A 13,840-nucleotide genomic window follows, 5' to 3' on the forward strand; every position below is an offset into this window, starting at 1 on the left:
ATGTGTGAGGGTTACCTGTTTGTCTGGTTTACCTCTTGTGATGTCCATGGCCCAATATACTTCTGGTTTACCTGTGGAACCAAAGCTTCCTGTTCCCTGTTCCTTGTAGCCTGTACAGGGGACACAGATCAGCCTCCAAATAATCCTGTCCAATCTCACTTCATCCTAGGGCATTTCCTCCCAAAATGTCTTGGTTTGGAAAGACAGGAGTCTGCTAAGGAAGGCGGGAGCCTCCCCTGAAATGGAGAATGTAAACCCTCCCCACCCCTCCAAATTGCTATAAATTTTAAATTAAGGGGCTCACAGGCAAAAATATGGGAGCAGGAAATAACAGTTCTTTAACAGGGAAAAAAAAAGATAAAGGATAAAATAAACAATGCAGTACACTAGAACAGCACTGACAGAGTCAGAACCCAGCCTGACACCCTGTGGGTCAGGGTGTTGGCAGCAGTGCCATTGGAATTGTGGCTCAGCCCTCCTGCAGTGCCAGGGCTGGTTCTGCTGGAGCAGGATCCTGGACAAGGGTGGAGTCTCCTCTGGAGATCCAGGGGCAGAGGCAGCTGCTGCTCCTCTGGGGAATCCAGTGGAGAAGCCGTGCTGGTGTTCCAGAATCCCCAGATTATATCCAGGCAGGAATGCTTGGCTGGAGTTCCAGAATCCCCAGATTATACCCAGGTAGGAATGCTTGGCTCCTCCCCCTGGGCTCACATCTCCCAATGGGATGCTGTAGTTCTTATCAGCCATGCAGTGACATTCAATGGCCTCTTATCAGCAGATGTCCCCTCCATAGGGAGGTGTGAATGTGGTCGCTCAAAGAGAGAGATAAGACAAACTGCCCACTTGACAATCTGCCATACAGATGGTAATGGAAAACACATTGCAATCTTCAACACAAAATTTAGCAAAATCCATTTGTTTGCAGATCCCTAACTTCTCCCCTTCCCCTTGACTCCTTTCAGGATGTTTGCCAGCAGAAGGAAGCAGCACTACTGGGCTTACTCCATGGAGTGCAGCGGGAACGAGGCCCACATCTCCAGCTGCAAGCTGGGGAACCACCTGGCGGGCGCGGGGAAGAACAGCAGCTGTGACAACGGGATGCCCGCCGTGGTCAGCTGCGTGCCCGGCCGCGCCTTCGCGCCCAGCAGCCACAGCGGCTTCCGGAAGGCCTTCAGGCAGGAGGTGAGTGGGGAGCAGCCCAAAAACGGGCTGGAAAAGACTTAGAAACTGTCTGATCCCACCCCCACCCATGGACAGGATGCTTTCTGCGGGGCTTGTTCCAGCCTGGCCTTGGGTGCTTCCAGGGATGAGGCAGCCACAGCTTCCCTGGGAATTCCATCCCAGGACCTCACCTCTGTTCCAGGGAAGAATTCCTTCCCAATATCTATCCCGTCCTTCATTCCAGGGATGAGGCAGCCACAGCTTCCCTTGGAATTCTATCCCAGGACCTCACCACTTCTCCAGGGAAGAATTCCTTCCCAATATCTCATCTATCCCCAGGACCTCACCACTGTTCCAGGGAAGAATCTCTTCCCAATATCTCATCTATGCCATCCCTCATTCCAGGGATGGAAGCAGCCACAGCTTCCCTGGGAATTCCATGCCAAAATCTCACCGCTGTTCCAGGGAAGAATTCCTTCCCAAAATCTGATATATCCTTTCCCTCTGGCAATGGGAAGCCATTCCCTGTATCCCGTCCTGTGACCGTGTTCACAGGGTGTGAGGATGAGGGAAGAGACGAGGATCTGACTCCATGTTTCAGAAGGCTTGATTTATTATTTTATGATATATATCATATTAAAACTACACTAAAAGAATAGAAGAAAGGATTTCATCAGAAGGCTGGCTAAAAATCGAAAAATAAGGAACGATAACAAAGGCTTGTGGCTCAGACAGTCTGAGCCAGCTGACTGTGATTGGCCATTAATTAGAAACAACCACATGAGACCAATCCCAGCTGCACCTGTTGCATTCCACAGCAGCAGATAACCATTGTTTGCATTTTGTTCCTGAGGCCTCTCAGCTTCTCAGGAGGAAAAATCCTAAGGAAAGGATTTTTCATAAGACATGTCTGTGTCCTGTCCCTCCAGGCCTCCCTGCCCAGCAGATTCCCAGAGTTCAGGGCTGTTCCTGCAGCATCCGCTGAGAGATGTGAAAACAGAATTATGGGGTGGTTTGGGTTGGAAGGGACCTCAAAGTCCATCCCATTCCACCCCTGCCATGGGCAGGGACAATTTCCACTGTGCCAGGGTGCTCCAAGCCCTGTCCATCCTGGCCTTGGGCACTGCCAGGGATGCAGGGGCTGCTCTGGGAATTCCATCCAGCCCCTCACCACCCTCACAGGGAGGAATTTCTTCCCAATATCCCACCCAGCTTCCAATTAGAGCAGGAAACCCCTGGGGGTGTCATGTTCACCACCACATTCACCAGGGTGTTACACCTGGGGGTGCAACGTTCACCACCGACTCCCACAACGTCCCCTCTGCAATTCCCACCCCCCTGCACCCCAGCTGAGCTCCCACCCTCCCAAATTCCAGGTTCTTCCCTCCATCTCCCGCCTCCAAAGGGTGGAGAGCAGCTCCCAGGGCAGCTGGCAGAGCTGGGAGAGAGGAGTGAGGGAATCCCTGGGTCACGTTCGTGCTGGAGCTGCTCTGAGCCAGCTGAACCCGTGCCCGGCTGTGCTGTTCCACAGGCTCTGGAATTCTGCTGGAATCACCCTGTGGAAATCAGCTGGCATTTCCTCCTCCTCCATGTCCTCGGCGAGGAAATGCCCTGGGGGGAGACTGGGAAAACACAGGGAGCTTGGAAAGCCGGGTTTGTTTAGTCTAGCGAGGAGGAGAGCGCTGAGCGGGGCGTAAAAACCCCAGGAGATGCAAAAATGTTGGAAAACAAGGCTGGAATTGGATATTCCCAGTGTCAGGGGTAGGAGAGGGCAGCTTAACAAGCAGCAAACACGGCCTAGGTGGGTGCCAGGGGAAATTTTCCAGCTGCAGCCTTGGGATGGATGGGGAATCTCGGAGGTTTCCATTGGAGAAATTTGTGGATTTGTGAAATTTGGATTTTGTGGCTGTTCCTGGGTGGTTTTGGGGGTCTCTGAGCTCTTCCCAGGTACCAATAATGGAAAAATAATGGGAAAAATTATTGGTGGGGATGATGCAATCCCTGCCTGGATGCCAGGCTCTTCCCTGCAGCAGTGCTTGCAGGATTTAGACGCGGGAGGGGAAAGGTTTTGTAAATCATTGTTAATCTCCCGAGCCGCACGCGCTGCCAAGTCATTCCTTAAGCCTTTGTTTGGGCTTTGCACGTCCTTGGTGTGACCCCAGCCTGGAGAAAAAGCTCCAGGCATGATCCCAGGCGGAAAAGCAAAGGATTTTTGGTGTTCCCAAACATAAAGCTTTGCTCTCACCACCTCAAGCCAGCTCTCAGGTGCAGCAGGAATTGGCAGCTCCCTGCCTGGCACTGGAGAGAGGAGTGGGTGATTAACAGATAATAACTAAATTATATTTAACTATATTACTTATATTTAACTATATTATAAACCCAGAAATGAGAGGAACTGGAGCTGCCACTCAGCTGAGCATTTCTGGCTGCAAATGTCAGATTTTTTTTATTCCACTTTTCATTTATTATTTATTTTTTCATTATTATTTATTATACATTGTTTATATATTCTTATTGGTCAGAACTGAGCACTCAGGCAGGTTTTCTAGGGCTTGAGCTCAGTGTTGGTCCTGGATTAGGCCAGGCATGATCCCAGTTGGAAAAGCAAAGGATTTTTGATGTTCCCAAACATAAAGCTTTGCTCTCACCACCTCAAGCCAGGTCTCAGGTGCAGCAGGAATTGGCAGCTCCCTGCTTGGCACTGGAGAGAGGAGTGGGTGATTAACAGATAATAACTAAATTATATTTAACTATATTACTTATATTTAACTATATTATAAACCCAGAAATGAGAGGAACTGGAGCTGCCACTCAGCTGAGCATTTCTGGCTGCAAATGTCAGATTTTTTTATTCCACTTTTCATTTATTATTTATTTTTTCATTATTATTTATTATACATTGTTTATATATTATTAGTGGTCAGAACTGAGCACTCAGGCAGGTTTTCTAGGGCTTGAGCTCAGTGTTGGTCCTGGATTAAGCCAGGCATGATCCCAGTTGGAAAAGCAAAGGATTTTTGGTGTTCCCAAACCTAAAGCTTTACTTTCACATACTCAAGCCAGCTCTCAGGTGCAGCAAGAATTGGCAGCTCCCTGCTTGGCACTGGAGAGAGGAGTGGGTGACTAACAGATAATAACTAAATTATATTTACCTAGATTATATATTAATTATATTTAACTAAATTATATATAACTATATTATAAACCCAGAAATGAGAGGAACTGGAGCTGCCACTCAGCTGAGCATTTCTGGCTGCAAATGTCAGAATTTTTATTGCACTTTTCATTTATTATTTATTTTTTCATTATGATTTATTATATATTGCTTATCTATTATTATTGGTGAGAGCTGGGCCCTGGTGGGCTCAGGGCCATTCCCAACCCTCCTGCAAAGCTCCCAAGGAATACAAGAAATTGAGTTTTTTCCATTTTTTCCAGGATGGAAAAAGGTTCCTAAATCCAACACCTGCTGGGTGGGGTTTTTTATTCTCTGCTCACACGTGAGGTGTGAGAAACAAATCCAAAATCTTGCAGATAAAAATCTCGTTTCATCCAGCACTTTCAGGCAGTGAATTATGTGATGGATTTTTTAAGGTGTCTCGAGTGATTCTATGATAATTTTTAGGTCCAGATTTCCATAAATAACCCCTGCAAAGGCTGGAAGTGACCCCACTATTGCCTTTTTCCCAACCTGGAAAGGAAACTCGAGACAATTTTAGTAAGGGAGAATATAAAAGAGAATCTTTATTTGAAGCCTTCAGGAGCAGTTATGGAAAGATGTGCACAAAACTCACCCCCACAAGGATGAGTACATATCTACAGGGGGTATAGATAAAAACCCTCTGATTTTATGGATCCCAACACATATTTATAAATATGTGATCTGTGGAGTCCCCATCCCTGGGTGTGTTTAACAAAGCCTGGATGTGGCACTGGGTGCCAGGGTTGAGTTGAGGTGTTGGGGTTGGGTTGGACTGGATGATCTTGAAGGTCTCTTCCTGTCGGGTTTTCTTGGCTGTTCGAGGGGCCTGGAAAGGCCCGGGGTGGCCTTGGGGCAGCCCGCGTATCGAAGGACGAGAAGAGGCTTCAGTTCTTCTTTCGGTTTTTATGTTTATTAATTGTTTATCTAAAAGATTTTCTTTCAGCCGAACAGTGATCTGCTCAGCAGTCAGCCATGAGCACACTGTGCTGCCCTCCGGGCGGTCACCTATCTTTATACCCATGGTTACGTGTACAATATTTATCATTTTTCCCCAATACCATTTATTCTTATTGCTGGGTGCACTTTCAGTAATAACCAATCCAAAAGTGCCACCATGGCCAAAGAAGATGGAGGAGAAGAAGAAGAAGAAGAAGGACAGGACACGCCCCAATTCCTCCATCTTACTCCTCTAAACCCCCCTGTACAGAAATCCTAAACCTTGTGTTTCACTCTCTAATTAACCAATCCCTTCACCATTCACCCCGGTGAAGCCCTCATCCTTGTCGTCTCCTGTGTAGGGTCAAAGTCCAGCCACCAGACACTTCTGGAACATTCCAGGACTCCCGAGCCCCCCAAGGTGGTCTCGGTGGCTCAGCTCCTCGGGACTGAGATCCTGAGATCCGACATCTTCCAACCCAGTGATCCTGTGAATTCTGTGAATTCTGTGAATTCTGTGAATTCTGTGATTCTGTGAATTCTGCATTTACAACAAAGGCCGAACCCAAAGGGCATCATCTCTCCTGTGTCTGTGTCTTGCAGCAGCCCCTGGTGAGGCTCAAGGGCGGAGCCAACACGGGCGAAGGCCGCGTGGAGGTGCTGAAGAACGGCGAGTGGGGCACGGTGTGCGACGACAACTGGAACCTGGTGTCGGCCAGCGTGGTGTGCCGGGAGCTGGGCTTTGGCAGCGCCAAGGAGGCCATCACGGGGGCCAGGCTGGGCCAAGGTGAGCTCCACCACACTCCGGGAGATCCAGCACACTCCAGGAGCTCCATCACAGCTCCAGGGAGCTCCACCACACTCCAGGAGCTCCACCACAGCTCCAGAGAGCTCCAACACAGCTCCAGGGAGATCCAACACACTCCAGGGAGCTCCACCACACTCTAGGGAGATCCAACACAGCTCCAGGAGATCCATCACACTCCAGGAGCTCCACCACAGCTCCAGGGAGCTCCACCACACTCTAGGGAGATCCAACACAGCTCCAGGAGATCCATCACACTCCAGGGAGCTCCACCACAGCTCCAGGCAGCTCCACCACAGCTCCAGGGAGCTCCAACACAGCTCCTGGGAGCCCTGGGCTCAGGAGAGTTCATCCCCAGACACCAGACACCAAATTCATCCCTAAACACCATATTCATCCCCAAATTCATCCCCAAACACCTGACAACAAATTCATCCACCAAACACCATATTCATCCCCAAACACCAAATTCATCCCCAAATACCAGACACCAAATTCATCTCCAAACACCAAATTCATCTCCATACACCAAATTCATCCCCACACCAAATCCCTGAACACCAGACACCAAATTCATCCCCAAACACCAAATTCATCCCCAAATTAATCCCCAAGCACCAAACACCAAATCCATCCCCAAACACCAAACACCAAATTCATCCCCAAATTCATCCCCAAGCACCAGACACCAAATTCATCCCCAGACACCAAATTAATCCAGTAGACACTAAATTCATCCCCAAACACCACTTTCATCCATCAAACACCAGAGGTTTATGTCCAAAAAAGGAGACAGAGGAGTCCTGGTACTTCATTCCAATACAGGGAGCAGCCATGGGGTCTCTGCATCCTCCAAAAATTGGAGACTCCTTTTAATCCTAATTTCTCCCTCTCATTTCCCATTGGCTGAGGTACTTGAGAGGCACAGACTTCCCAAATCACTAATACAGATTCCCTTCTAATCTATCCCCCCTTTGTCTTTTCCTTGTGTCCATCAGTGGAATTCCCATGGAATTTATGGTTCCTCCCATTGTTTCTTTCATCTCTCAGTATTCAGTTTTATTCATCAGCAGACCCACAGCTTGTTTGTAAAGACAAATCCCTCATTCCATTCACGGGTGCCCTGAATTAAGGAATGTCCCACCCCCAGGAACATCCCATAATTCAGGATACAGTGGATTTTCATCAGGATGTTCAATTTCAGGACCAGGAATTTCTTCCTTAACCTTAATAAGTCTCTTGGGGCCAGACTGGAATTCTGTGACTTAAAAAAGATTCCCTGAAAAAAAAGCCTGAGGATGAGGAGTTTGCCCTTTTGCTCAGGCAGCTGCTCCTCAGCAAAAGGTCAAACTCAGCATCCCAGTAATTAATTCTTCACAACTCATCATTGTTCCAGTAATTAATTCTTAATTATCTCATCTGCTGCGCTGAAATTCCCTTTGAGTTCTCCAGAACCACACCATGATGTAATGCATTACTAGAAGGTTCCTGGCAAAAAATGAGTCCTGGAGTCAGACTTCAAACACTCTAATTTAAGAGCAGGACAGTAATTTAGCTCATTATAAATAGAAGGGCATTTGAACAGCTCAGAGCCAGGTTTGGGTTTGGATTTCCTGTCTTTGGGAGTTGGTTTAAATCCCAAAATATGGTCAAAGGTGAATTGAAACCACCTGGTGATTCCCACACCCTGTTCCCAGGGTGGAAATTTAAAAAAAAAAATTTAAAAAGTACACCAAACCCTTGTTGTGAAAATAACAAAACAAAACCAAAAAAAGAAAACAAAAAAAAAGAAAAAAAAAACAACAGAAGACACCATGACCTTGTGGGAATAACCAAAAAAAGACACCAAGTCCTTGTTGTGAGAATAACTAAAAAAAAAGATGCCAAACCCTTGGGAGAATAACTAAAAAAAAAAAATGACACCAAGCCCTTGTTGTGAGAATAATCACAAAAAAAAAAAAAAGACACCAAATCCTTGTTGTGAAAGTAACAAAAAAAAAAAAAAATTGCACCAAATCTTGTTGTGAGAATAAAGGAATGGGGAAAATTAGAAAAAAAAAAAAAAGGAATGGGGGAAAAGTTAGAAAAGAAAGGAATGGGGGAAATTTTGAAAATAAAGGAGTGGGGGAAAATTAGAAAATAAAGGAATGGGGGAAATTTTGAGACTAAAGGAATGGGGGAAAATTTGAGAAAAAGGGAATGGGGGAAATTTCTTCAGCTTAGAGAAGGGGAGAGAAGGAAAAAAAACCCGTGGGTGTCCTGAGTCTGGGAAGCTTTAAAACTTGACCAAATCCACTGGATTTGCCAAAAAACCCTCTTTGTGGTGGGCTGGAATTTGCTGATGTGTTTAAGGGGATGTAGGAAACAGCTCCATCATCCTGGGGCTGCCACGTGAGGGAGGAGAACGTGGAACGCGCTGTCCCGCAGCCTGGAATCTCCCTCTGCCTTCCCACACAATTCCCTTCCCATTTCTTGTTTCTTTCCCTTCTCTCATCCATCAGTGCTTCCCTCTGTGGGGGTCTGAATCTATGTTGTATTGTAAAATTTGTGTGTGTCAATGTAAAAGTTTGAATATATGTTGTATTGTGAAATTTGTGTAAGTCTAAGTTACTTTAAACGAGCTGCAGCTGCAAAGTACTTAGTTAAGCAGCAGCTGTAGCTCGTGAAAGTAACTGAAATAAATAAAAAGTTGAAAGCTTAAGAAGAGCTCGTAAGAAAATAGAAAAGACTGTGTTACAGAGAATAAAGAAGAGTTTTAGTAGAGAGGTAAGAACAACACTGCAGCGAAGATTGCAACAACTGGACTTTGACATTAACACACACAAATTTTACAATACAACATATATTCAAACCCCCACATCCCTCGGGGTGGGTGATGTCCCTCCAGCAGCCACAGGGTCACGTTTGGGTTGCAAAAGGAGATTTATTTTTTTTTGGCCATGGATGCTCAGGGAGCTCTCCAAGCTCTCCACGCCGTGTCCCTGTTTACACTTTATTCTGTTCCAGCTGCACCCCAGGGAATTGGGGTTTTCTGGGGGTGCTTTGAAGGAGCAGCCTCACCAGGGAATTGGGGTTTTCTGAGGTTGAGTTGAAGGAGCAGCCTCACCATGGAATTGGGGTTTTCTGAGGGTGCTTTGAAGGAGCAGCCTCACCATGGAATTGGGGTTTTCTGAGGGTGCTTTGAAGGAGCAGCCTCACCATGGAATTGGGGTTTTCTGAGGGTGCTTTGAGGAGCAGCCTCACCATGGAATTGGGGTTTTTTGAGGGTGCTTTGAGGAGCAGCCTCACCATGGAATTGGGGTTTTCTGAGGGTGCTTTGAGGAGCAGCCTCACCAAGGAATTGGGGTTTTCTGGGGGTGCTTTGAGGAGCAGCCTCACCATGGAATTGGGGTTTTCTGAGGTTGAGTTGAAGGAGCAGCCTCACCAGGGAATTGGGGTTTTCTGAGGGTGCTTTGAAGGAGCAGCCTCACCAGGGAATTGGGGTTTTCTGAGGGTGCTTTGAAGGAGCAGCCTCACCATGGAATTGGGGTTTTCTGAGGTTGAGTTGAAGGAGCAGCCTCACCATGGAATTGGGGTTTTCTGAGGTTGAGTTGAAGGAGCAGCCTCACCATGGAATTGGGGTTTTCTGAGGGTGCTTTGAAGGAGCAGCCTCACCATGGAATTGGGGTTTTCTGGGGGTGCTTTGAAGGAGCAGCCTCACCATGGAATTGGGGTTTTCTGAGGGTGCTTTGAGGAGCAGCCTCACCATGGGTGTGAGAGGTTGGATTTCACAGGCTAAATCAGCTCCCAGTGGCTGAACTGGGAGTCCCAGTTCACAGAATTCACAGAATTCACAGAATTTCCAGAATCACTGGGTTGGAAGAGACCTTCAAGATCATCCAGTCCAACCCAACCCCAACACCTCAACTCAACCCTGGCACCCAGTGCCACATCCAGGCTTTGTTAAACACACCCAGGGATGGTGACTCCACCACCCCAGGCAGAACATTCCAGAACTTTATCACTCTTTCCATAAAAAACTTTTTCCTAATACCCAACCTATGATATTTCCCTTGGCTCAGCTTTGAGACCGTGTCCTCTGGTTCTGTCAGTGCTGCCTGGAGAAAGAGAAAGTCAAGGCAAAGTGGGAGAGCAGTGCCTTCCACAGAGCTCAGGGTGTGGGAAAGGATTTATCCACCTTTCAAAGACCCAGATTAAACAATTCACCCTTTTTTCCACAAAAGGAGGAGACACTGAGCCCAGAGCTCATGGATGTGGTATTTTCAGAGACCTCCATTGAAGGGAGGAATGATGCATCTGATTCCATGTTTTCAGAAGGTTTATTTGTTATTTTATGATCTATATTATGTTAAAGAATACTATACTAAAGAATAGAGTAAGGATAAGACAGAAGGCTAAAAGATAATAAAGAAAAACTTGTGACTCCTTCCAGAGTCCCAACACAGCCTGACCGTGATTAGTCCTTAAATGAAAACAATTCACATGTTGGATAAACAGTCTCTAACCACATTCCAAAGCAGCAAAACACAGGAGAAGCAAATCAGATAATTATCATTTTCTGGTTGTTTTGTTGGTTTTGTTTTTATTTTTTTGAGGCTTCTCACTTTCCCAGGAGAAGAATCCTGGGCAAAGAATTTTTTCAGAAAATATGACAGTGGCACATGGATGTGTTGATATCCTGGAATTAAACTCCAAGGAGTAGGTGAAGGCAAACGTTGGATGGACAGGCCTAATCCTGGGGTTTTTTAGGCGCAATGGCATGGGAGGAAATACAATTTTCCTCACATTTCAACATTTGGCTCCATTTCTGTGGCCCCGTGTGCCGTAATTTGGCCAAGAAGAGCAGCCCTGCCAGGGTTCTCTGGCTCAGAGAGGCCCTGCCCTTGTCCTTTGTCCTCTTTGCCATCGTTGTCATCCCGCTGGGATGGCTTTGCCCGGCTGGGGATGCTGGCCTGGCTCCCTCCTGCACCCCTGGAGCTTCTCCTCCAGTTCTGCTCTGGGCTTTGCTCCCCCTCAGCCCTTTGGTGGCTGCGGAACCACTGGGAAGCACTGCCCGCTCCAGATGGGAACCACAAACGGGATTTTAATGAGAGAGAAGCAAAAAAAGGGACAAAATTCCCATTCCCAGAAGCCTCCCCCAGGAATGTCCTCCCACCACGGGATTTTAATGAGAGAGAAGCAAAAAAAAGGGACAAAATTCCCGTTCCCAGCAGCCTCCCCCAGGAATGTCCTCCCACCACGGGATTTTAATGAGAGAGAAGCAAAAAAAGGGACAAAATTCCCGTTCCCAGCAGCCTCCCCCAGGAATGTCCTCCCGCCCTGCCCAGCTGTGGTGTGAGGGGTGGACACAGGGCTGGCCAAGCTGCCCAAACCCCAGTAGTAAATTGTGGGTGAAATTAAACCCAACACATTCACATCTCTGCCTTGTTGTTCTTTCTAACCAGTTTTGGAAGCAGGAGCTGAGTTTTGCAGGAGGATCATTCCCTTCCATGCTTTTCTGATGGAAATTTCAATTTTCTGCTGCTGCTTATCCTGAGAAGACCCAAATTATTCCATTTTTGTGCCAGCACCTCGAGCCCATTCTCTGCAGCTGTTCTCTGCTGTTTCCCTCAGTGCTGGAATCCTCGACCTGCCCCAGATTTCTTTTCCTGACTCCTCATCCACCCTGTGGGTGTTTCATTCACAGCCAACGTGTCACCGTCCCAGTTCTGTGTCAGGAATGTCAGGCCTTGACTGGAAGCAGATTCCAGCACAAAGACCCAGCCAAAAGGTCACAATTTGTGAAGTTTGTAAATTATGAAACAGTGGAAACTTGGTTTTTCCTGAGATTCTTGCATGCTTGAGTTGCAGAGAGTACTGGAAAGAATTTAACGGTGAAATTATAACAATAACTTCACAGATTTTTGTTTTATTTTTACAAAAAATCAGCAGATTTTTTCCAAGTTTAGAATGCTGGAGGTCACTGTGGTGTTCACAACCTGCTGGGGTGTTCCCTCACCACACAAAAGGATTTTTTCCCTATTTTTTTTCCCCAAGGAATGGGTCCCATCCACCTGAACGAGATCGACTGCACGGGCTTTGAGAAGTCGGTCACGGACTGCAAGTTCAACACCGAGTCCCAGGGCTGCAACCACGAGGAGGATGCTGCTGTGAGGTGCAACGTGCCAGCCATGGGCTTCCAGAACCAGGTGAGGGGCTGAGGGACCCAGCTGGGAGGGAATTTTGGGTGGAATTTTAGGCAGGAATTGGGCAGGAATCATTTCACCCAAGCTGTGAGTATTTAATTCAGGTTTTGCCTAAAAAAGGAGGGGAAATGAGGATGAATGTCCCATTTTATGTGGGTTTTGAGCTCCCCTGAACTCGTCTCATGTGGTGTTTGCAGGGGTCCCAGGACGAGGGAAGAGATGAGAATCTTGACTCCATGTTTCAGAAGGCTGATTTATTATTTTATTATATATGTTATATTAAAAGAAAATTATATATTAAAACTATACTAAAACTAAAAAAGAAAATTATATATTAAAACTATACTAAAATATATAATTATATATTAAAACTATACTAAAACTATATAACTATAAAATTATATATTAAAACTATACTAAAATTATATATTAAAACTATACTAAAAGAATAGAAGAAAAGATTTCATCAAAAGGCTTGCAAGGAAAGGAATGGAATGATAATAAAATCTTGTGACTGGCCAGAGAGTCCGAAACAGCTGGACTGTGATTGGCCACCAATTAAAAACAACCACATGAGACCAATCAAAGATACACCTGTGGCATTCCACAGCAGCAGATAATTATTGTTTTTAATTAATTAACAACTGGACTGTGATTGGCCATTAATTAAAAACAACCACATGAGACCAAGCAAAGATGCACCTGTGGCATTCCACAGCAGCAGGATAATTATTGTTTTTCCTTTCCTCTGAGGCTTCTCAGCTTCTCAGGAGAAAAACCCTGGCAAAGGTATTTTTCATAAAATATCGTGGCGACAGCCTCAGAGTCCTGAAAATGAGGAAGGTCAGGCTGGAAGGAGCTTGGACCAACCTGGGATGGTGGAAGGTCCCTGCCCATGGCAGAGGGTGGCACTGGGTGATTTTTAACCCAATTTTCAACCTTTTCCAACACAACCATTCCATGATTCCGTGCTAGCTGCATGAACCAGACACAGATTCCTCTGAGTGCTCCTCCCAAAGGTCTAAAGGAGCAGGGAAGGGAAGATTTCCCAGGGGATTCTGCAGCTGGTCCAACCCGTTTAACTGCTGGGCTTGGCTGGACCCTGCCCTGCCAGAGTGGGAGCAGAGCTGAACTCCCTGAGCTCAAACCCACAGCAGACTCCCAGTGCTGCTCCATCCCTGGATGGCTCCCAGTGCCTTCCTTCCCCTTGGGGAGCCCCCACACAAAGATGGGACACGGTGCGGCACAGCCAGACTGCCCTGAGTCATTGTTCCTATGAAAGATTTGGGAATGTGTTCATCTTTTCCTGACTCCTCATCCACCCCGTGGGTGTTTCATTCACAGCCAACGTGTCAACGTCCCAGTTCTGTGTCAGGAATGCCAGGCCTTGACTGGAAGCAGATTCCAGCACAAAGACCCAGCCAAAAGGTCATAATCTGTGAATCCCTACAGGTCAATGCCCACAGCTCTGCTTTTTGACAGAATTCCCCCTGTGGGAGGGAAATCCCTCACCAGGGTTTCTCCAGGTCCGTGTTAAAGGGGAGGATTTCTGCT

At 46.8% G+C, this 13,840-nt stretch overlaps 1 protein-coding gene across 6 annotated transcripts in view; it reads left to right on the forward strand.

Moving 5' to 3' along the window:
* The window catches only part of LOXL2 (lysyl oxidase like 2), an 84,554-nt gene that overhangs the window by 49,134 nt on the left and 21,580 nt on the right, over positions 1-13,840 (forward strand). For all 6 annotated transcript variants that reach the window (XM_074558998.1, XM_074558999.1, XM_074559001.1 and 3 more), the window contains 3 exons: positions 960-1,179; positions 5,900-6,083; positions 12,138-12,289. In XM_074558998.1, coding sequence (XP_074415099.1) covers positions 960-1,179; positions 5,900-6,083; positions 12,138-12,289 — 556 coding nt within the window. The remainder of the gene's footprint in view (positions 1-959; positions 1,180-5,899; positions 6,084-12,137; positions 12,290-13,840) is intronic.

The sequence above is a fragment of the Zonotrichia albicollis genome, chromosome 26 (assembly GCF_047830755.1).
Source record: "Zonotrichia albicollis isolate bZonAlb1 chromosome 26, bZonAlb1.hap1, whole genome shotgun sequence".
Taxonomy (NCBI): Eukaryota; Metazoa; Chordata; class Aves; order Passeriformes; family Passerellidae; genus Zonotrichia; species Zonotrichia albicollis.